This window comes from Ptychodera flava, chromosome 13 (genome assembly GCF_041260155.1).
Source record: "Ptychodera flava strain L36383 chromosome 13, AS_Pfla_20210202, whole genome shotgun sequence".
In the NCBI taxonomy this organism is placed as follows: Eukaryota; Metazoa; Hemichordata; class Enteropneusta; family Ptychoderidae; genus Ptychodera; species Ptychodera flava.
The window spans coordinates 18,795,197-18,820,641 of NC_091940.1; the positions used below are offsets into that span (position 1 = coordinate 18,795,197).

The window sequence follows — 25,445 nt, forward strand, 5'->3', positions numbered from 1 at the left end:
ATGTATGGACTGGTGGAGGGGGAGACAAGAAAAAAACAGACTGAATGTCATAAACATCTTTTAATAAATAGGCACTCATAAAAAAGATGTACACAAAAAAAGATCTCGTACAAAATTTACAAGTTTGAAAAGTAGAGAATTTCACGTTTTGATCGATACCATGCATGAGTATCAACAGCAGGATTTGTATCAACACAAATATTCCAGGGTTACTTAATTCCTGTTAACCAGAAGATTAAAATCCCTTTCTGCCAATGTATAGGATATACATGTCAGTAGTTAGATTTAGGACATACATGTACAGCAATATTAAGACTTGACCCTCTGAATATGTATATAGGTAAACGCTTTACATGTTCTGGATGTCTCACATAAAATGCCATGGCAACCGGACTGTCAGTTGCCCTCCCATAGGGTAAAAATTGCGAATAGCCATTTCCACAACCTGAACACAACCTTTTTTTGGTGTTTTGTATGAATCCACCATTACTGCTTCAAACTGAAGTTAATTCTCTGCTTCACTCGTATCACTTTATGATTTCTTCAATCATTTCTACAGTTTGTGCATTAACAATTTAACGTTTGACAATCTGCTTCCAAACTCTTGCAGTTGATTCTTGACAAAATAGTGGCATGGGATACATATCAAAGTTCACACAAAGTTTAGTAAAGCATTGCATACCGTATATCAGTCTCAGCTGATTCAAGCCTTATGTGCCTTTTGATAAGAAAAAAGAGCGGCACGGTAAACTCTACTCTTTTCCTCAAATGTCTGGTCTGTGATACAAATAATTACACAGTTTAACTGCCATTTTTGCTAAAAGTGTGGTGATTAAAAAATTTGTCTAAAACAAATGGTTAAATTTCAACACATGGACTAAACTACAACCCCCTTTCACCACCAAGGTTTGGCCAAACCCTGTTGTTTTCTGTGGCAAAGTTGGACCTCCAGACCTGAAAATGGGGGAAACAGGTAAAACCCGCCACCTTTTGATGTGCAAAAACAAAAATCTGCACGATATCAAACAGGAAAGACTTGTGACCAAATTAATAATACTTTACAAATCCAAAATTTACAAAGAGTTCACTGTACAGTTTGTCTAAAAATTAAAAAGGCACAATTCACACAGGTGAAATCCAAACTTACAGCTTAAAGAATAAAAGTGGCAGATGCCCTTTGAACTGTCTTTGTTTTATGACACATACAAGTTTTTCCATTTGTCTGCAGTAAAAACTCAAAATATTCTGTGGACAATAAATCCTGTTTCTTGGCGACTTCTCAGTAGGCATGCAACTATACTCTTTTTTTTCAGCCTTGTCCCGACAATCTGAATTGTCACATTATGAGATAGGTGCATCACTCAATCAAAGTAGGCATCACTTGGACATTTTCAAATTGATAATGCTTTCTTCTCAAACAACAAAAAAGAATGGCACAAAAGTTTTGACAACACTGATATTTCTCAAGATATGTCCCCAAGGCATACTTCTGTACGACTTTTAGGGTGATATCTCCTCACAAACCCAGACAATCTCTCTTCACATGTGGTCATTTCGTGCTTAGATGCTTTGCTTCAAAACAGTAACTTAAATCTTTCCCCAGCAAAATCCAGAAGATCAGCGATCAAACCTCCCACCAAGAACAGTCATCTACAGGGGACTTTTTCTACACAAGAGATATGCCATAAAGTTTTTTACGATACTTGAAGTAGCGACACTGGCAGAACTTTGCATAAGAATGAATAGCGCTTCCTGGCTCATTTTCCTGGTATTTCCAGAACACGTTTCATGTAGTTTGTGAATGTCTGGGACGATATACACCACCATTCACTTTATTCACTCTTGGCACTGACTGAGAGAACTGATGGCGCTTGCTTATCAACTCCAAGCTTCTTACCATTCACCACCATCATCATGGGAGTCTCCACCCTCAAGCTGTAAAATTTATACGTCTGGGAAACACAAACAGAACATACCACACTTGTTTTCAATATCGTAATGTAAATATCGTGATGGTATGGACACAACACCTGCATCACTTCCTACTAAGAGTAACTACGTTTAGTTATTACTGTATCATTTCATTTATACACTGTGAAAAATTTCCGAGCATGAAGTAGTACCAATGCAATTCCATTCTGAAATCAGATCATTGAACTTGTTCACCATAACATCCGTCGTACAGTTGAAAAGTTGTGTATTTTACCAAATATCTTCCATTTTCTGTCTGTGAAAGTATAATGTGGTCAGCTGGAAATGGACACAACAAACTGTCTATGTCTTGTTGTTAAGAATCAACACTATTTCAAGTCAATGATAAGTGATGCATACAGAAGGCATGTATTTAGCATCCACTATCAGCCACAACACGATATCTGTTTTTGGAATAATCATTTGCACAAGACTTCTTTGAAAGATCACTGCCAAACTTACACAGAGAAATGGTAATCTTGCACATTGGGCAGTGTCAATGAATGTTTCAAAACCAATTGAAATCCTCATTTTAGTGACGACATAAATAACACTATATTTACAACAACACTGAAATAAAAAACAATTGTTTGTCTGACCTTTCCGTCGTGTTCCACTTGATTTAGTTGTGCATAGGGTTCTGGTATTGCCACTGTGTCTCCAATGATCACACCATAGCCTGGTGCAATGTTATACACTGTCACTGCAAAGCATGTCCCTTCCGCATCTACCATGGCAAACGTACTAGAACAGAGAGACACACCCAGAAGTGAAACACTGAATGAATGAAACATCGTCTTTGAAAATGCTTAGTCTACATGTCCTCAGACCTCAACAACAAAAACACTTGAAAGGACTATGCTTCATCTGTGGACTGATTTGCTGTTTAAATTCAGAGATATTTTGTTTATATTTCTCCCTTTCTCAAAGTCTCACGCTGTACACACTGTAATACCTTCAAATATTGGCCCTTCATATCTTGTTATTTCATACCCTGATTTTCATAAAACTACGCTGATGAAATCTTTATTAAATCAACGAGCTTCAAAATGAACTCCCCACAAGTGGTAGACCAAAAACATTTTGTAAATGTTTGAGTCTAAATATCTGTCCCCAAGGTGCATCCTACACAGGGGATTTTGTAGCTTGTATCTCGATCATCCAACCAGGAAGAATAGGATAGCCATTGCAAAACATTGTTGTAACATGCTCCATGGAAAACAAAACTGAAGTTTAAGTATAGGATAAAGCCGAGTACGAGGGCTCTTCTGGTATATAAAGTCCAACCCACCGATAAAATGTCGAGGCCGCAGGCCGAGACATTTTATCGTAGGTTGGACTTTATATACCAGAAGAGCCCGAGTTCGAGGGTTTTATCCGACTTAAAAACTATCGCCCCTAACTGATATATTTTCGTTTTCAATGTGTTTACGTCAACCATCCCCTTTGTCAATGTAACATGTTTAGGATATGAATTAAAACTTTAATTTGTGAATAGCCTTCCAATGTAATGGAACATCCTATAAATGCCCTAGGGCACATTATATAAATGCCCTAGGCACAGCAGATTTTGTGTTGCAGCTGTTTTTCCGCTGTTACCAAATTTGAATATTAAAACGTACCAGATGTCTACAGAATATGACATGTTCACTTTTGATTGGACAGTACTTTACTACGGCGCTATCATTCGTTTCTTGAATTTGCTGACCAAGGTTTTATGAGTAAATAAAACACCCTGAATTGAGCACTCTGATTGGTCAATCAACAGTAGATAGTTTTAAAAATTTTGCAATCACAGAAAACAAGGTTTTATCCATCTAAATTTGATTTTAATACACATATGAACTTACAAAGGTATGGGATCTTCAATGGCAACACTACAGACAACTTTGCCGAGTACAACTTTCTCTCCATTTAAACCAATAGCCAGCCGAGACAGAGGGATGTGGTCGAGTTTGACTGTATCTCCTTTATGACTTGTGTAGGAGCCACCACCATACGGCCCTAGATCTTTATCACCAATGGCCTTAATCATCCCTTGTAACCGCTTGGATTTTACTCTGCCCTGTTGTGGATATGGAAGATTGTACTTGTAAAATGATATGGAGTGTAATGAAGTGGAGAGCAGGGGGATAGTGCAGGCATTTAGAATCTACAGTAAATGAGTGGGAAGTGGATGGAACAGACATGATACAGGATTGATTCGTCTTCCTTGATTTGTACATAAAAGTAGCCAGGGAGTAGATGTAGGCCACACTGCTACAGGTTGTTTACTATGGAATAACTTTGCACCAGTGACAAGCTAAGGCAACCTCAGCTTGTCCATGGACGACAAGAATTAGCCTCACTTTCCTTTTGAAATACTGAGTATGAAACCATCAATAAAGAATCACTGTGTTTCTATACTTAAAAAACATGCTATAGGGCCCAAAATTGACATTGTCATTGTTTGAAGAAAGATTTGATAAGGATTTGGCAGGAAATCTGAAACACCACACACATGATCAATTTTGTTTTTTCACTTCCCGCACCATGTCTATGAGTGTTTCCTGTTACCTTTTCATGTTCAAGGTATGGAGTAGTTAAAGATTCTATCAATGGCAACAGGAGATTGCATCTGTAGAATTACAGTAAGATTTGTAAAAAATTCCACAAATAGTTGTCCGGTGTACCTCCGATGTGTACGTTTGCAAGTTTCACACAATTTCAGTTTCTGCCAGATACATATACTGTATGTGGTAGAACTTTGTTAAGCGATGGGGTACAATATTGATTTTAAAGGGGTTTGGAAATCGTCTGTCATGTAGGCCTTGTGTATATTCTTATACCGTAGTCTTAGGCTTTAAAAATACATACGCAGGGATTTCTCACTCATTCAATCACACCAATAAGTAACGTACTGGGTACTACAAGAGCAATTGGTCTATGCCTAGATAGGATGGGTAGAATTTCTGGGCGTAGTGCTGTTGACACAGAAGGACTGTTAGTGACTACAGTATCATTTTTATCAATCATGCATATAGAAATGCTAAATGTCTGATAAAACATTTTGAATGAAAATTTAGAACTGTGATGCTAAAAATCAGTTGACAAAATTCAATTACCCATTCTTCAACCATACTCATGGTTGAATGAACACAACCTGGACTAAAAAATGTCATGACAGATGGTTGGAATGAAATATGTGCAATGCTTCACTCAGGCCCCAAGGCCACACAGTGCTAGTGTATCCATACACGTAGCTGACAACACTTAATGAGTGCTGTCTGACAGACCCAATCTTTTACTGTTCAAGTAGAGATTACAAGTTCCTAGGACAGTATCACTCAGCATATTTTTCATAGCAGAATACTGGATGATATGCAGCTCGCTAACCTACTTCTTCAACTTGTGAAAGTGAATCCCCAGGTCCTGGAATCTTGTGTTCATACATGCATGAGGACAGCCTTCCCTGACAGACCAAACTTACACTGTTTTCATGTTTGGTAAAGTAAAAAAGTGTAATCTTTGAATTCAAGACTAGAATTCATGTAAAATCTTGGCACATTAAGTATGACTGAAGTGGTTGGCAATGTCAAACCTAAGCCAAAGATACTGAGCACTGAGTGTTCTACACAAAAATGATAATTTAAAAATAGAGTCAATTGCCCTGTAGCTACTATAAACATGGATGGTATTGAAGACGTACATAGCATAATACCAGATATAGTGAATGCAGAGGTCCTTTGACAATATTCTTATGGCAAAAGAATTGTTCAGTATTGCTCATACTTATGTATGAGTTGCACTCAGCCGGCTTCAATGTTGTGATGATTTACTAAATAAATTAATGACCTGACAACTGTGTGTAACACAATGATTGGAACTTAATTTGGACAAATTGGACAAATTTCAATAAGGTCATCCCTGCGGACCAGTGTACCAAATATCAAAGCTGTCTGACGAGCGATTTTGAAGAAGATGTTTTACAGATTTTTTGACCAAAAATACAAACTTGCATATTTCATCATAGTTTGAACAAATCTGAGTTAGGTAATCCCTTAGGACTTGTATTCCAAATATCAAAGCTGTCTGATGTTATGAAGAAAAAGATTCGCTACCAATTTTTTTTTTGATAATTTGCATATTTTCAACAACATCAAAAAATGGAAAAACACACGTTGCATCTACACATCAAATACAAGTCTGTAGGTACTGCGTTTCTCAGAATATTTGAGTGGACGAACTTCCTCACAAACGTACATATGTATGTATGTAAATACATGTACATACATACATACATACATACAGACAGACAGACAGATATACATACATACATACAGACATACATACATACATACATACATACAGACAGACAGACAGATGCCGGAAGCTGACCGGAAACCCATCCAAATCGCCTTTACAGACTATAGTCTACAGTAGCTAAAAAAGGATTTGTGGAGGGACTGTGACTTACTGATACGTTATAAATCATGGCATTTTAAACAAGAATGGTAAAGTTTTGTATGAAAAAACGAGAAAAAGACTTACCTTGTGGTCTACAAGATCTGTGACCTTTGATAAGTAATCTACCAGCTGTTTGAGTTTGTCCTGTGGTTCATGCCAAGTGGGTTCTAATGCACAGGCCCTGGAAAAGCCAATCAGGGCCAGCTGATATTCTTCCTGGTATTTGTATGCCTGTGGTCAGAAACAAAATCTTGTCAAGTACCATATCTGAATGCAGGAAATGGTTTCTAAATTTAACACCCGCTTTGCTGAGTGTGGATACAACATTCCCATTGAGAAGGTACGGCTGTACCAAAACTTCTTTGTGGAGGGGTTTACACCACGTATAAATTGTAAGCCAAGGAGAGATTTGTATGGCAATTTTGTTGACAGTCAAACGTGTGTTACAACAACGGATCTGGCTTGCCTGCCCTAATATAGCATGGCAGTTAGCTAAAGCACAAGTTAACTTCAAAAGATTTCTTTTAGCCATCTGCCTGCCCAGCCTATCACATCTCCCATCTGCTAAGTCAGTAAAAAGTGGTATGGAGTCAAATCCTATGTAGCATATCCACCTACTTGGCATGGTATGTTATAGCAGGTTTAGTCTATAAAAGTCACATTTACAGTTTACCTGTTTTCAGAGGCTTTCAAATGATCAAGTCCGAGTTAAAATGCTACGTATGTCACATGTTATACCTCACTGGTTTCAATCAACTTGAACTGATGTAAAATATGAACCTGGCAGGATATTGGGTAAAATACAGCATCTCAATGGTGTGTCCAGTCTCAGTGTGTGCTATTGAAATTACATCTGGATCATGAATATATTATCTATGATAGACCTTTTCTTTCCTACAAATTAGTAACACTCAAAGGTGCAAAATTTATCAGGAAAGATGGCTGCATTTTTGATAGGTAAGAATAGCCTCAATGAGTTTAAATCCAGACTATATGACAAACAAACCACACACAAATATGTGTATTTCCATCCTCGCTTTTTACGCATTGGTTGCATTTGCACCGCCATCATAGGGTCTTTTCAGCGTATTGAGCTTGAAGAACACTTTTTTGTTCCATACTAGTAGAATCATCAAATAGAATTTTTAAGCTGGCATGGTCATGTGGTGCAATAGAGAGCTCTTCATGATATTTGTGATTTAACATGACTGAATTCTCTTTTACCATATATGGACATATGCAAATTTGCATTGATTGGGTGCTTTTAAACTAGAGCTACATGTTCATGACCGCAGCAAAACACACAGTTCTCATCAAGATGCAGCTGCTCCATTCTTTTCAAAGATTACAGAATAAAAAGAACAGAACTGACAGCAAGCACAGATTTATAAACCGCATGTTGTGAATACTCACTATAGATCTGTTGTAATGTAAATCTGGATTGCAGTTGGCCACACTGTCCCTCTCCTAAAAACAAAGAGTCAGGTTTCCACACATTATTTGGGTTTAATTTCACGTGCGATTAAGCAGTCAACAGAATATTATCGCAGTCAAGAGATATTAGTGGAAAAAAATAAAAGTGTGTATCACCTCGCTTCAAGAGATATTCAAGGACAAAGATGACATAAAACTTGTCTAAAATATCATGACCATATTTGTCTAAATTATTAAAAACATACAATAAACATATATTTTACTGTCAAGAAATTACAAGTCATGTAAACAATCTGAAATAAATGCGTCCCTTTTGTCTCTGCTACAAAAACACTTCACATGTTCATCACTTATTTAAATATTTAATAAACATGTATCTTTTAGTGGTAATAAAATATGAATCATGTAAACAATCTGAAATAAATGCGTCCCTTTTGTCTCTGCTACAAAAACACTATACATGTTATTTAACCCTTTGAGCACTGTAATTTTTCACATCAAAATTTTAGAACAACATTTTACTCATTTTTTATAATTTTTTCTGTAATTTTTTGATAATTTTGGACCAAATGGATATCACTTTTCACTGCCTACAGTTTTTGATCAAAAGTTGGGGGAAATCTTGGATAAAAATTGTCTGCATGATATTTTATGACGGGGACAAAAATTGACTTTGGCTCTTAAAGGGCTAAACATATAATAAACATGTATCTTTTAGTGCAAATAAAATACGAGCCATGTAAACAATCTGAAATAAATATGTCCCTTTTGTCTCTACAATTCTAACCCTACAATGTTGATTGTAAAGTCGTCAATAGCGTTCAATTTTTCAGACAATCAAATAACATTTCATGTACCGGTACAACATTCAATAACTAAAACAACTTCTCTTTCTACAATTTAGTCTTTGCTTTTCTGTGGTTGTCTCTTCCTTATATTTCTACTGGCTGTGTAACACTTCAAAATTTCTACATGCTATTTGATACTTTACAACACGTCCACTTCAGTGTTCATCAGAACCTTCAGGTACTTCATACGTGTACTTACGGCTTGAGTGTATGCTCTCAAACACTGTCTGAGTATCTGTGGGTTTTGACCCGAGGCAAAGAAGAATGATAAATAGGCATTTCCAAGGATGACTGTAAAGACAGGGAAATCAAAAATCTGTCAGGTGGTTCATGAAGACTATTCCGCTCAGAAAAAATTGAATGTGAATTTCTCTTCTCTATTTTTTTAGCAATTATCTATCAATCTATCAAATGCGTATTGTCATTCTAAGTGTTTTGTTTTGTACTGTTATTATGTATTGTTCCCATAGGTAAAGAAAGGGAGTTATCCATCATTTTTCAAAGACTGGAAATTTATATTCCCTATGAAAATTGGGATAATTATTATTGAATGTTATAACACTTTGGATACTAAAAGAAAAAGTAGTATAATATAAAAAATATGAAGGTGTACAAATAGGTATGAAAGGGAGTAGCAAAAGTAAAAGGTGTAAAGTTAAGTGTGGCATGCCAGTTTACATACACCATGATGTTCCATCAGAAATGTCCATCTGAACAGCTTCTTTAGCGATCTCTACACTCTCTTGAATGTGTTTGATTTTTTCCGTTGGATCAGACCCAATCTGCCTGAGCACCATGGACAAATTTCGCAAGGACACTTTATTTTTGGACTGCAAGAGAAGGATTGAAGCCAGGGTGATATAAAACACAGAACTCATGAGGCCTTACAGTATATTTCTGATGTTCACACTAATTTCTCTGAAAAAATTCATTCAATTGATTCAGAAGTAGAATGTGCCTCGGGGACAGATATTGGATTCTCAAATTTTACAATTCTTTTCTGATCTACCACTTGTGATGGCTCAGTTTAAAGCTCTTTGAGTAAGAAAAATTTTCACCATCTTAGGTTGTCAAAAATCGAAAATTATATTTTTCTCCATAGAGTTAACACTGGAATGGCAGCCATTTTGAATTTCAAATATGGGTAAATATTGGGTAATTTGTTTCTCTAGTACCAAAATTTGCACGGTGACCCCTGAACTTTATTCATGATTTTGAAAGAGAATGGTTGAAAGATGCCTTGAGAAAAGTTTGAGCAAAAGTTAAAGTCTTTCATTTTCAAGGTACATACTGCATACTATTCAACCAACAACAGTTTTCTTCTTATGAAGTTTATACACAACATATTTGTTTGGATGTCTTCGTATCATGCACTGAGAGTCACCAGCTCTGCACTTGAAATCAAGATACTAAAATCAAAGTTAAATATTGTCTATCATCTGTATAAAGAGTATTTTGTGATTTTATTTAACAAATTCATGAAGATCACTTACATGGTTGAGAGCTCCAGTGAAGCAATTCCTGGCAGCATCAACATCCTTGTTTTTCCAGTAGCATTCCCCAAGTTGATTCCATGCTTCCACCAGCTTTGGATCAAGTTTCACAGCTCTGGACAAGGCATCGAATGCACCGGCTTCATACCTTGGTAGAACGTTTAAAGTTTTACCTTGAAGCATTAGATACAACGCCTTATTCTGAACTTCCTCTGTACCAGAAAGATAAAACAAAATGTCACATGTTTTGCGTCTTGAAATATTATACAACTGATATTGATAAAATCGCATGACAGTTGACAATATTTTCAATTGCTTTGGCTTTCAGAAGGCAACATATAGTATTTCAATACATTGCTTGCATGCTCCTTTGTTCAGCGTTTCTTCATGACATCAAAGATCACATAATTGCGACAGATTCAATTCATTTTGTTCAGAAAATATCAGCTTTATCAACTAAATACGCAACCTTTGTATTTTGCATGCTCCATAATATTAACTCTCATCATGTTAAGTCATTGGATATTGCAATGATTTTCAGGGTACCCAGAAGCTGGCATTCAGGGACCACTATCCTGCCACGTCAGTTCAATTCAGTCAAGTAAACATACGACAGGCAGCCAGTTCTTGTAACACATGCTATGTTTTGGTGGATTTTTACACTCTCAAAATGCCAAACTATCGAAAAGTACATTCTGGTATATGACACATGCATAGTCAATGAAAGTAGGTTTTGTCTTAATACCTGTTCAAAAATAACCCAGCTGTATTGCAGCTGACAATCCTATTGGAAAACGGTTAAAATGATAATATCTGTACCTTGCAACTTATTCAGCAATGACAATGTTTTTTCCATCTCTTTGGAAACATCCTCCGTTTTGTGTATTGCCCTGTTGAGGTCGTTTCTCTCAAAATAATGATCTCGGTAATCATACAGTTTATCAACTGCATCCTGAAATGACAAATATCATTTCATTGAACAGACAATTGGTGCGGAACAGTCGGATATAGAGTCTGGGTGAAGTTATCATGGGATTATCTCATCTGCCGTTAAATTGCCCAAAATCAATAATGGCTGTGGCTCTTCACAGATAACTGTCAATATACAAAATGACATAATACAGGTATCATAGACTCAAACCAAATAAACTGCTCGACACTTGAATAAAACATATGTATATCTGAATTCAATGACAAGACAAAAACAGTCAATACTGTAACTGGAAATAGTTTACAAAGGATATCCATATTCTATAACTTTTATCTGTACACACACTGTTTTTTGCAAAGGTTTGAGAACATAGGTACTCTTGGTTTGGGAACCAGGGCATAATTTCTATTATACGCTACACATGCAATCATACTATGTTATTAACATAGTATGATTGCATTGATGTGCAGCGGGCACCCAAGTAAACTGACTACTTTGACTAGGGAACCTTGAAAGGTACTATCATCTGGTACAACATACTGACACATCATGCACTAAACATCCACAGGGTTGATGATATGTGGGGAATTTTTTAAATCTAACTATGCAGAACCATGGACACGGTATGTATGGTGGAGGGGCCATGATTATACACATACATGTGCCATTAACTCTGCACTTTCATCAGACTTGTCAAGGTTTTTTTGTCATCAGAGCTGCTAGCTTTGATATACTGTATTGCCTAATTGCAATAAATTGTGTCAACAACTTTGTAACTAGCACGTAATGCCGAAAAATTTTGCAAAATATTAAATGAACGGGCTATTTTCAATAGTAAATGTGCCTGTGACATTTAATCAAATTCACAATGCCACAGTCTGGCATGTACGTCTGAGACATACAGGACAAAATTCGACACTGGTGGGATTCGAGCCAACAGCAAAGGCAATGCCTTTTTGGATTTTGTGAGTCTAAAACTTTGACCACTCGGCCAAATGCGACAAAGCGTAATGAAATTATTATAGCAGTACCTACGACTGAGTACTGGTCACATTTTCAATGAGAATCATCTACTTGATTGACAAATGGTGAACAAAGACTTTAACTTCACCACAGGTGCCACCCCCTCCCCCCCCCCCACCCCCGGCCACATTCGATGTAATTTTGTCACATTCCATGCAATTCTGGTCAATGTGCGCCATGTTGCCATAGAACAAAGAACTGACCTAGTATGTCCCCTCCAAAAATTGAATTCCGATATTCTGTATTCTATATAGGGGATATCCATACCACCGTGAAGTCTTTCTGACATGGAGATGTGTACATTTTGTTTATATCGTAAGCAAAACAACAACAGGACATGTTCACTCAGCATTGTATGTGTTTGCAAGTCTATCTACGCTCAATTTACAACCAAATACTGTAATATAACGGGGCCAAATTGAAGTTCATACATAGAATGAAAGACAAACGGTATGCCACACTGTAACATACAAACCTGTGCAATTTTTAGGCTGTCACCTTTCTCTCCTTTCACACTTTCCGCCATGATTGGATTAGGAATGCTGGGTATCGTGTACTTTGTAGTATATCGTATGCAAATTACATTGGTGAAATGTTTGTAAAAGCAATAAAACAGAGGGATTTTAAAGTTAAAAAATATTATTTCTAAATCAATAAAAAGACGTTTCATAAATTATCAAGATACTTACCATCTCAATTCCTTTCCACATAATCTTTGACATTATTTTCAGGCATGGAACTTTCTGCGAAACTGTGGACTACGAATAACAATTTGACCTGGCATGACCCTGGTCTCATAGAGGCCACAGCACTGCTCAGAGCATGCAGAGAATGGTTGATACCGGCGAGTATCTCGAAAATTTGGGCTGTGAAAAGGTAAACTTCTCCATATAACGATGATCAAAAAATCATGAAAAGTCTTATGTTATAGAGTCAATTTTGAGAATTCATTTTACATGAGATTAGCTTGAGATTTGCAAGGGTATTTGGATTGGACGGCAAAATCAAATACCCAAGTACCCAGGCTAAACCTCGGTCGAGCTACAGTACTGCAGCTATCTTGGGGGTTGCACTAAGACTAGATGCAATAATTGTAGCCTTGGTTGGTGGGGATTGGGCTTCTGTCGTGCGGCTCGCGCCTTGCCTTAAGGAGCGAGCCGCACGACAGAAGCCCAATCCCCACCAACAACCAAGGCTACAATTATTGCAGCTACACTAAGACCGCCATACTCCTATTTCATATTTCATTCATACATTGCAATTATATAATTTTGTATCAAACATATGTATTTTATGCTTACATTAAAAATCATGACTTTACTTGGTGGCAGCATAGACCTTAATGAAATATGTACCCGAATACAAGAGAAGTCGGCCAGTTGCGAGCTCGCCCAGTGGGAGAACTTGGCACACAGTCCATGTAGCCGAAAATGAGATGCAAATGATATGCGGTTAAGGTCTCCTCAACTAACTTTCAGCTGGTTTTTCACTTTCTACTATTTTTATAGTATTTTTTACAAAGGCACAGACTTATTCTACCTGCAACTTAAAACTGACGGTTGCGAGCTCGCCCAGTGGGAGAACTTGGCCAGTTGGAGAAGTCGGCCAGTGGGCGAACTCGGCCGGTGTAATACTCGTTGCCATCTACACTCCTTTGACCTTTGACACATACACTGGCATGTCACTCTATCGTTATGCAAATAACTGTCAGTGTGAGTGTTGATGGCAGTGTAAAGTGCCATCTATGCTCTCTTGCCATCTGTACTCCACTTTTATTAACAGAAAAAAATATCGTTTTCCCAATGTTAAAGAAATTGCAAAAGGATATAAAATGTTTGATTTATTGCAGAACCCACTGCACTGTGCACACCTAAGCTCACCAGTTTCCAGATTGGATCTCTATGTACAAACTTCACAGGGTGTACAGTGCATGGGTAGTGGCCGGGGTCCTGTAGCTATACTGGCGATTGGTTGATCCGTGATATTTTTGTGTGAACTCAAATTCTGAAGTTTGGTAGTTTTTGTGTTGTCAGTCATGTTTTCATTGTTTTGTTTTGTTTTTGTTTTTATTTGTCTCCGTAATGTACTAATACTTTAATATATTTCAGATCCATTTCTAACATTTTTTTCTTGCAAAACGCCCGAATTGAAAGGCATTGTTTCTAGTTTGTAATCTTGATTATTGAAAGCAATTGCCAACTATCCATTTACTAAAATCGCTGACTGGCAGAATTGTCAATGATTCAGTTTTTTTTATTTATTATAAAAAAACACCCTCATTGAAGTTTTCATTGTTCTGAATCAAAACAGTATATGATTTAAATGAATTGGCCTTAGATCAAATGAATTAAGTTTAGAATACATTGTGTACCTTCAAAAACCTCTCTCTTGTCATGGTAATGAATAGACATAGCAATGGAGTAAAGATGGCAATGGAGTATAGATGGCAATGGACTATAGATGGCAACACACTTGCCATCTATACTCCTGCCATATATACTCCATCCATTGCCATCTTTACTCCCTGCGACCATTTCTACTGGCCATAGACTATACTAGCCCTTGATTTGTTGAGTCACTGTCAAACATAATGTCTAAAATAAATTGAATCTTCATGCCCTTGAGCAAGGCACTTTACTCCTCAGTGCTCCATTGGGGTAGAGGGTTGTGGGTACCTCATCCTGTAAATGGGCTAGCGCCCGTTGGATGATGGACTAAATAAAAATTAAAACAAAGAAATCTGTTTTACTTGTTATAGAAATAAACCTCAGTGAAGTTTTCATTGTTCTGAATCAAACAGTGAATGATTAAAATCAATCGGCCTTAGAGCAAATGAATTCAGTTCAGAATTCATTGTGTACCTTTCAAAACTTCTTTCTCGTCAAGGTTAAAAAATATAAATAGCAATGGAGTATAGATCGATAGCAATTGAGTATAGAAAGCAATTAAGAATAGATAGCAATGGAGTATAGATAGCGATGGAGTATGGATGACAACAAAGTATCAACAGCAATGGAGTATAGATGGTAATGGAGTATAGAAAGCAATTGAGTATAGAAAGCAATGGAGTATAGAAAGCAATTAAGTATAGATAGCAATGGAGTATAGATAGCGATGGAGTATAGATAGCATTGGAGTATAAATAGTGATGGAGTATGGATGGCAAGTGCACTTGCCATCTATACTCCTGCCATCTATACTCCACCCATTGCCATCTTTACTCCCTGCAACCATTTCTTCTGGCCATAGACTATACTAGCCCTCGCTTTGTTGAGTCGTTGTCATGGTTCTGCTTGGGCAAGTCAGCCCGTTCATCGTAAATTCAACTTGTAAAAGATGTTTCCTCCCGATTTTCCTGAGCCGTGTCAAGGGCAGAGTATAGATTGAATGCGATATTTTATTTGCATAACAATTGAGTGATGTGCCAGTGTATGTGTCAAAGGTCAAACGGAGTGTAGATGGCAATGAGTATAGATGGCAGAACTCGACCGGTACAGTATGCACCCAATTAGAATATATGATCTATAAGAGTCTTTCTTTTCTTGAAGTCCAACCAAAGTTAAATGCGAAAGCGATCTAAATTTTACTGAAGAAATGGCATAATGTTTGCCTGACCTTTAATACGAGCGATCTTCAGAAACACTGAGGAAGACCGTACATGTTTTGCAGGGTGGACGTGGGACCTCTTTGCATTGTTTTCTGAATGTTCCTTGTAGTATTAAACCGACAAAATAACAAAAACTATGGTAGTAAAAAGTTAAAACTGGCATGTGCCGATTAAGTATTCAACTGCGAAGAGAATGCGTATGCAATCATATTGCTTTGTTGCGAGTGGCCGATTTCTCCCGGCCGACTTCTCCCACTGGCCGAGTTGGTCGGCACCGGCACTGGCCGAGTTCGCAACTGGCCGACTTCTCCGGTTACCATGTACCCTGATACCGGGTAGGAAGGCTTTACCTCCATATCCATGTACAAACAATGCCCATTATTTCGATTTGAATTATTCCAACTGCATGGACTGGGCTTTACATGGATTGGTCTCAGGATTTGTCATCCCTTTAGCTCGTCATCAAGATGTGAACAACTCACAACTCCATTCATAATTCAAAGAATGTTATGAAGTATTCTGTAATATGCGAAGTTAAAACACCATTGAACACTTAATTCCAATTTGATGTTACATTGTGGAGCAGTTACAGTGCAGCAATTTTGTCAGCCTGTATACTTGTTATGTGAAAGTGCAGTGTACACAAAAACTTGAAGAAAATGTAAGTTTTAAGTCTTGTGAAGGTGAAATGGCCTCCATTATTGTGATATACCAACAGCATGGGAAATTTGAAAACATGGTAATCAACCAGTGAAAAAATGAAATGTAAATAGCATTTACAACATTGACTAAGGTGTTAATTGTTGTTTACCCATATGCAGCTCTAATTGTCACACAGAAACGAATATATGCATGGTCACCCATTTATTCAGTATCTTTCAACATGTCAAACAATATAAGTAGTATCTTGCATAAAAAAAATTCACGAGAAATGGCTGACTTTGTCCCTTTAATGTCTTCTAAATGTTGTGACATGGGAATTCAATCCAATGAACGATTGCAGCGGCTGCCCTTGAGCCAAAATACTAAGCTTGTAGGATCATAAGCTCACACTCATTATAATCTGATGTCTGATGGATATTTGACAAAATGGTAAAAATCATCTTCAATTTCAAATGCAAAGCTTATTGTTTTTATTATTCTTTCTATTCAGATCATCCCAAGCCTGAACCAAGTAATCAAGTTGTTCAGGACCCTGCTACATACAGATATGCCTGATTAGTCGGATGTCATGCGGTTGGGTGTTTTGTTCACTTTTTTGCAAAACATCTTACAACCCCATAATTTAACTGCAAATTGTTTCTTGTCAAACATCAATTGTATATCTACTAATATGTCTGTTTTTCTCTTACTTTATGCACACAGTTCAAGTCATGTGGTATGTGTTGTGGGTTCTATGGTCCATGTTTTGAACAACCATTGTGTGGCACCTGTCATGCATTTCTCTACCCAGAAGACATAGAACAACTACCATGTATCACAGTGACAGAGGTGAGCAAAGAATTCTGTGAGATTTCAATCATTGTGTCGGTATATAGCAAGCACTGCTGAAGCCTTCATTGTTGAGAATCAGCATGGCATAATGGTTTAGGGTACAGGGCATGCACGCTAAATATGTTTACTTTAAAAATGTCTTTCAGACAGATTCTCCATTCAGAAAACATGCAGATGAAATTTTTCATTTTTTTGTGGAAATAGCTATACAGAAAGGCATACAGAGATCTATTCAATATACCTGCAAACTGTGTATACATTCAGCCTTCCCAGCAAGTCTTCAAATGATACCAGTTCACTTTGTACCCCTTGCAGTGTTACAGTGTGGCGCTTATGTTTCATTGTGATCGCATACACTCTTAACTTTTAACTTAAGCACCCTGAATCCCCCTCTAAACAGGTGCATGCTCACTGCCACGTACTGAGTTCAATCATCTAGTGTGAAAGATATTTAACAAGTTTGTCTTGACAGGAGACATACATTTTCCAGACAAAACGTCATGGACTTTGTGTTGCTACACAAATTATTGCCTTTTGAATTTTGTATCTGTAATATATGAGAACATCAACCAATTTTATTTGCTATTTATCATTCATTAGACTGAGTCTGGGGATTCGGGAACAGAGGAGCCAACTGAAGAAAATCATTGCAAAGTACTAGTGTCACCAACATCAGAAAGTTTAACAAGTAAACTCACAGCATTGTCAGTTCACAAGAAGGAAGACCGCCCTCTAGAGGAAGGGATTGTAGATCTTTTACCGACAGAGGGTATGTAATCAATGAGTATTTTGGAGTTGTTTTTCTTAAATTTGTCAAATGACAAGAACAAATAGAATTGTTTGAGTATTGTGAACACATATTTTTCCACCTTGTTCATCGCTTTCAACTCCAGTTTACCCCTGTATCACTTTTGGAAGATCCAATTTTCCAATAGAAAATAGTCACAGGAATGGAGCAAACTATGTTGGTGAAGGGATTAAATGCCCTGGAAAAATTTCCCTTGTATAAAATTTAAAAAAATGTGAATATCCTGTCATGCAAATGAAAACACAAAGTTCACAGGCATACTCAATCCTTTGGGGGTTTAAATTTGCCCTTTGAAGTGACACCTTTATGTTTGTTTGCATCTATACTACTATTGAGTATGTCCAGTGTATCACCAATAGACATACGCAAGCACAATAATCCTGTTTGTCTCTTCTAAAGACTGTACAGATGTGGGCAAGATATATACAGTAACCTTTTGAATTTTATATCATGACAATTAGTCAAAGATGATATGTGGCAGAAACCTGGCCTTCACAAATTATTTTCCACACCCACACTAGTCCATGCATTGCACATAAATAAAACTGGCTTCACAATTTCACAAGAACTCATGTGATCATGTTTCATCAAGATGCATGTCAGATATTAGTGGATTCACTTGCCAGTGATAAAAAGTTACTGCTATAAATATGGAAATACCCAGTATTTAGCTTGTCAATATAGACTGATATAAATGTGTCCTGCATTGTTAGCATGCAAATGCACAATTATTTCTCCACTTCTTTCGCAGTGCTTTTGAAAATTTTCTCCTACCTGGATGATGTGTCCTGGTCAACGATAGACCAAGTGTGTGTGAGATGGAAAATGTTATCAGACAGCGTTCAGGATCAGTGGCCATGGCTGAAGTTTGTTGGAAATAGGTGGCCCCTCTTTAACCCACAGTACAGAGTTAAATGTTGGAAAACCATGTTTGTTAAGTTGTAAGTCTTTAAATTCTAGCACTACACAACATATTTTGCACTATGCGACATATTTTTTTTTCCATTTTTGATGTTTCCTACAAAACAAGATATTTCAAATTTGTATAGTTAAGGGATTGTAATTAATTGTCTTAACTTTTGATTGCAGAACAATAGATCAGAGAATTGACCCTCTGTAGTAAAGGCCTTGTAGAGAATTTCAGACATATTTTTATGTCAACTCAATTTCATCATCCATACCCTTATGTTCTTGAATGTTGTTTGTAAATTGTTTTCTTTCTTCAACCTAGAAGTTTTTAGCTACTATAGACTATAGTCTATAGAAGCTTTTGGGATGGGTATCCGTCCGGCGTCCGTCTGTCTGTATGTATGTATGTATGTATGTATGTATGTATGTATGTATGTATGTATGTCCGTTTGTGAGGCGTCCATCCACTCAAATATCTTGAGAACCGCAGTACTTACTGATTCGATATTTGTTGTGTAGATTAAAAATATGATTTTGAGAAACTATTTTTTTTAATTTTTTGATATTGTTGAAAATAGGCAAATTAATGCCAAAAAAGGTGTTTTTGATAAAAAATCTTCTTCTTCATAACCGCTGGTCAGACAGCTTTGTTATTTGGTATACAGGTCCCTAGGGGTAACCCAACTTAGATTTGTTCAAATTGTGATGAAATATGCAAATGTGTATTTTTAAGGAATTTTTTTGTCATTTTTGGTCAAAATTTGACTTGCATTGTATGTAATTCTTGTACTGTATAAACCCTATCAATTCAACCAGAAAAAAATAATTAATATGATTTTAAATAATTGAATTAATTAGGAAATCATCAAAGCGAAAATAATTTTTATGTAGAATTATCAGAAAGTTCAACCTTTTTTGACAGTTCATAGTGAAATGCTTACCATCTTGGAGGATTAAAACATGTAAAGGCAACTTTCCTGAATCCCAACTTTGACATATTCTGAACCGTCATTTATTGTGCCCTGTATGTTATCTAAGAGAAATTGCTCAAAATAGTCAATAGAGATAGAGAAAGTTCTAATTTTCATTTATGGTTGACTTGGTAAGGATAAAATAAAATTACTTTTTGAGGAAAAAAATAGAGTGGTCAATTAAAAGAGTGGTCAAAGTGATAGGGTTTTTATGGTAAAGCTTGGCTGTAAGATTCCTCATGTGCTATTTATAGCAATTGTGCAATCTGTGTAAACAGTGCAATGAAAGTTACATGATTCCTTATAATGCTTTTGATGACCTTGAACTTCTTAAGTTTCAAACATTTGTCTCTTCAGTGTGCTTTCTCTGAGTATGTACAGTCTCAACTTATTCAACAGAACTCACTTACAATGTTAATGAAAGATATCCACCTTCTTCATCAATACATGTGTCACAAAAGGTTATTCTCTACATATTACACAGCAGAGCTCTGTCAACTGTTGAGTTGCTTGTTTTTTCAAAACCGCTGGTCAGACAGCTTTAACATTTGGTTTACAAGTCCCTAGGATGACCTATTAAAGTGAGATAATTTCATACAGTCAGGAAATACTTAATTTTGTATCCATGTCTATTGTAGCTTCAGGTACTTTGACCCTATGTTTTTACAATGCTGTTGTTTGTCTGCCTATTTCTCTCAATTCAGATTGGACAGTGCGCCATGCAGGAAGTGTATCGAACAAACAAACATGCAGGTAGGTGTGCATCTGAGTCCTAGGTATATCAATCCTCATTCAAAGTTTGTTTCATTCCCTTCTATGTTCACACTCTCACAGCTGAAAAGAAAGAATTTATGATGATACTGTTGCAATTGCTTTCCGACAGCAATCAATACCGGATGGTCAGACGGCGGTCACGTGGCGGAACAAGCGCCTTCGAAGTGAGATGAAAAGCTTGAAGCAAGACCCACCGGAAGGAGTTCAAGCTGTACCCTTAGATAGGCATTGTTCTCTATGGCAGGCAACCATCACTGGTCCGACAGAGTCCCCATATGAAGGCGGTCTCTTCTTCCTTCATATACAAATCCCAAGCAGGTTAGGGACCGTCTCAGATTGTCGCAGAAGTTCAAAAAGCGAAATTTATTCGTTTAGAGGGGAGGGGGTTTGACCTCCATTCAATTAGTGAACTTCACTTTCGCACTTTTATTTTGTGATCACAAGTTTTAAATTAAAAAAAAACTGCACACTCGTGCCAACAAATTTGTAACTGTTTCCATCTCGTTTGTGCCCCAAACACAATTTACCGATAGGAACATTGTATTCAAAACATTTCATTCATCAAATTATATACATAGACAAAAAATATAATCTTTTTAAAAATGTGCTACTTATAAGCGTCTGCTCTGACCACTAGATGTCTTTATTCTCACTTGTTATGCACCTGGTCATAGTCGTTTCAATATGATTGAACATGCCTGGGCCCCCTTGTCAAAGTTTATCGCTTATTTACCGCCCCTACCAAGTACAAATTGCGTGTTCACAAAGACAAAGAACAGCACAAGAGATGCAAAAAGGGAAAGTAAAATAAAATGAAACTTTTATGCGGTAAAATGCCCTGTTAGTACTCAAATCTGATCGATTACTTTAATTGTAATGTGTCAAGGGGAATACGTCTATAGTAGCTATAGCAAAATGCAACATTGTACTCTCAGGCAGACATGAACATTTCGCACTTTTGAAGTTTCGTTTAGGGGAGGGGGAGGGGGTTTTGATCTAAACGAAGAAATTTCGTTTCTTGAACTTCTGCGACAATCTGAGACGGTCCCTTAGTTTTATGTGCCACATCAATGATGCCAGAACTGATTCAACGTAATCGTGTATTGAACTGAGGCCTTCCTCTTGCTTAATTAAAGGCCCAGTATCTGTAACTTTTGACAATTGTTTGCAAGTTTATGCTGCATGTATCAGCTACAGTTTCTAGGTCTACTACTCAAGGAGTGTTGAAATATCCAGTATTTAGCTTGTCAGGATTGACTGTGTATCATTATGTCCTACACTGTCATTGTTTGTAATCAAAGTCGGGTCTGGATTTGAAATTCAAATGCCAACAGTAACAATGCACATCACATATTGACGTGTTGAATTGATATACCAACTATTTGATATTTCAAAATGCTGTTTGAAATAGAGCAATAAACTATGATCGATACATAGAACAGAAATACTGAAAGAAATGGGTAAAATGACATTTACTGTAGCCATAATACTGAAACCCTTCTGCAGACAGGGTTAAATTAGGAAGTATTGTACACACTACATGTATATTCTACACGGGCATAACATATTCAGAGTGTGTTTCGCATGTTGATTGACCAGCAATCAGCATGATAGGAGGTAAGTCAGTGAAATGTTGTACCAGGCCAATAATGGTTACAATGATTTGATTCCCCAGTTAGAGGTTGATGATGGAGTTTGAACTTGAATCTGACACTCATCATCTTTTCAGTAGAGATTAGATACTTCACAGTTATGGAAGATAGGCCCTAACTTTCTAAAGAGCACAGGCCTTTCAGCAGTTTATGCAATCGGTGTACTCACTTCAGCAATGACTTCAATACAAGTTATGTCGTTTTCACACACAGCTATCCAATGAAACCCCCGATGGTTCGATTCATGACAAGAATATTTCATCCAAACATCAGTCGACATGGCGATATTGGACTGGACTCAATTCATCATAACTGGAGTCTTGCTTTAACCATTTCAAAAGTAAGTTTATGCAGTGTCCTACTTTGGGCAGATATACACATTGTCAACAAGATAGATAGCATTTTATTATAGTGAATTATTTTAATACAAAATACAGCCAAATTCCTTTTAAAATATGTATTTTCAGATGAAATCCCAGTCGACTCAACAGATTATGAGTCAATTGTATTGAGCAAGTGTAATCTATTACAGTGTGCTCTTCAACATTGTGTACTACTCGGATAGTGGGAAAGACTGACCGAGACAACATTTCTCCGTCTAGTAGATATTTTATAGAATGTATCAAGCAAAGGTTTTGAGAAGGTTATCAGGGAAAAGTCATGGAAGTTTTTCATTTTGTAGCAAATCGGTAGATACATTGGTAAACTCCTTACGAATATCTCTGTATTTATTTACTATCAACCATAGAAAGAAACTCATCATTTGTCATGATAAAGTGAACATAGTCTTCATCAACCTGCTTGATTTCATGCTTCACGTCATTTTCTATACTGGTGGTGTCTTAACTGATTGACTGAGCATGAGTCTGTACGTTCTCCTGGACTCTCTCACAGCCCCTCCCTGGTTGCACACTGTGGCTAGTGTGGTCTGGCTCAGTGAATCACTGGGTTTGCCAGCTTGCTGAGCCGGTTTGTGCTGAGCAGGGCTACACTAGTACGTAGCCAGTGGGGCCCGTGAGAAAATCCATATATTCTCCATACGTCTGTTAATCATACAGAAGCAACTGTGTATTATAATCGAAGCAACTGTGTATTATAGCCATCATGGATACTGTTGTTGGAGACTTTCAGGCTTGGGAAGAAAGCGGCTGTTGGTTTTTTTTGCACACATTCTCAATTAGCATATTACTTTGTCACAGAATTTACAATTTCCAAGAAACAAAACCCTGTTCGATGATATGCCAGAGACACTTTTCTTAAATCTTATTCATTTATCATAATCTTTTCTGTATCAGGTATTGATCAGTGTACAGTCACTGCTAACAGACCCGTACTGCCATGTGTGCATGGAGCCAGAGATAGGCCGGCTGCACCGTGAACGGAGAGAGGAGTTCGATCGCATCGCCAGGATATGGACGTGGAAGTTTGCCATGCATGACGTTCTCATTCCGAGGGAATTCACTCAAATACAGTCCTGTGAAAATGAAAAAGAGGACGACAAAACAGGCCAGGTGAAGTGAACATGAGATTCAGGCACACTAGAATGTACTGAGTGTCGAAATGTGTGTCACCATTTGAATTCAACCAGAGAAAACAAAAGCAAAAACACAGTGCATGGGAATATTTGCAGGAGACATCTATAGAACCAAGATGGAATCCTCTATGTGAATTTGTGTAAGTTATTACCATGATGTGTAAAGATCTGGTTAATATTTTAAACCTGCTTGATGAGCCAAGAGTACATCCTGAATACCAATAGGAAAATTTCATTTTATTTCCAATGTAATATGCTATTTGCATATATTTGGATATCTTGCCAAGAATGAAGCAGGATTTTTATTGAGGGCAATCTGGATGGTAAGTGGTAGCAGGGCTCCCCGATCCTTTTTTGCAGTTTCTGTTGGTCTATCAGAGTAGTCACATGAAGGAACGGAAGTACTACCATGACTCCCAAATGATTTGCATACCTTCAGCCCTGGCAGAAACCCAGTGAAGTGTTGATGTGTATTGCATGGCATGCCCATATATGGTCAAAGGGGCATTCCTTGGTATTCAAAAAGCCCATGTGAGGGCGCTGTTTTTAAAAAGCGGCCACCCGCTTAAAATCTGTGATTGGTTAGATTTTCTCTTTCCATGATAACTGTGGCAAAATTGGAACAGGTGACAGTATACCTTTAAACATCCAAGGGTGTATCCAAGCTACAGCTGTCAATGTGAACTTGAACTGCAGAATTTACCCATTGTAAGTTAGGGTTTACATTGTAAAACTGTACCCGTCTTCTAAAAGTACATTATTTGATACTGTCAATGTCAATTTCTCAGTAAGTCCAACCTGTTTGTTTAGTGTTTGAAATGATACAAAGATTTGTTAATTTTGTTTATATATGCTTAATTGAATGACATTACATGTAAATATGGCTTGGTGTAAATTCATTATGTAAAGGAAAGACCTACAAACCAAGTTAAATAGTTGCTGCCATGGAGTTTAGACGAGCAAGGGAGAATTTCAATGAATAGATGACAGGATAGAAAGATTATTTACCTGAACCATATACCACTCAATGTATTTGATAATGTGTTACAACTTCTGTAAACACTATGTTGTCCTTCCATGACAAATCACTGTGGAATTAATATTGGTGGATCTTGTAATGTGTGATCAGTCATAAACCAATTGAATGTGAGCATCTTGTAACATGTGATATGTTCAACCATTGGAATATTTAAAAGTGTTTGTTTCAGAACGGGGCATTTCAATACAATGACATTTTAACAACTCAATGATTTACAAGGATATTGTAAGATGCATAGTTTCATATACCGGTACTTATTTTGAAATATGATTGTAGAGTATTGTAGAAACGGCAACTTTTGCTTCTAGTCTTGTTTTTTTCAACTCAACATTTACAACTGTTTATGTATGAATATGAATATATATATATATATACTGTATTTTATATATCCTTAAAAACTATCCACTGTTGATTGACCAATCAGAGTGCTCAATTTAGGGTGTTTTATTTACTCATAAAGCCCTGGTCACCAAATTCCAGAAACGAATGGCAGCGCCGTAGTAAAGTACTG

At 37.0% G+C, this 25,445-nt stretch overlaps 2 protein-coding genes across 2 annotated transcripts; one reads left to right on the top strand and one right to left on the bottom strand.

The window, feature by feature from the left end:
• Positions 1-41: 41 nt before the first annotated feature.
• LOC139147699 (tetratricopeptide repeat protein 5-like) lies at positions 42-12,693 on the bottom strand. Its single transcript, XM_070718862.1, has 10 exons — positions 12,622-12,693; positions 11,012-11,144; positions 10,193-10,404; positions 9,382-9,529; positions 8,899-8,990; positions 7,831-7,884; positions 6,502-6,648; positions 3,822-4,036; positions 2,571-2,715; positions 42-1,952 (listed from the first exon to the last, which is right to left on the bottom strand). Exons 1-10 carry the CDS (start codon positions 12,670-12,672, stop codon positions 1,833-1,835), a joined length of 1,317 nt encoding a protein of 438 aa, XP_070574963.1. The 5' UTR covers positions 12,673-12,693; the 3' UTR covers positions 42-1,832.
• A 238-nt stretch (positions 12,694-12,931) lies between these two features.
• Positions 12,932-25,327, top strand: LOC139147700 (uncharacterized). The gene is made up of 8 exons (XM_070718863.1): positions 12,932-13,022; positions 17,119-17,244; positions 17,848-18,016; positions 18,807-18,996; positions 20,640-20,688; positions 20,819-21,027; positions 22,575-22,701; positions 23,657-25,327. The coding sequence occupies exons 1-8, from the start codon at positions 12,969-12,971 to the stop codon at positions 23,879-23,881; spliced, it is 1,149 nt and encodes a 382-aa protein (XP_070574964.1). The 5' UTR covers positions 12,932-12,968; the 3' UTR covers positions 23,882-25,327.
• The last annotated feature ends 118 nt before the right edge of the window (positions 25,328-25,445 follow it).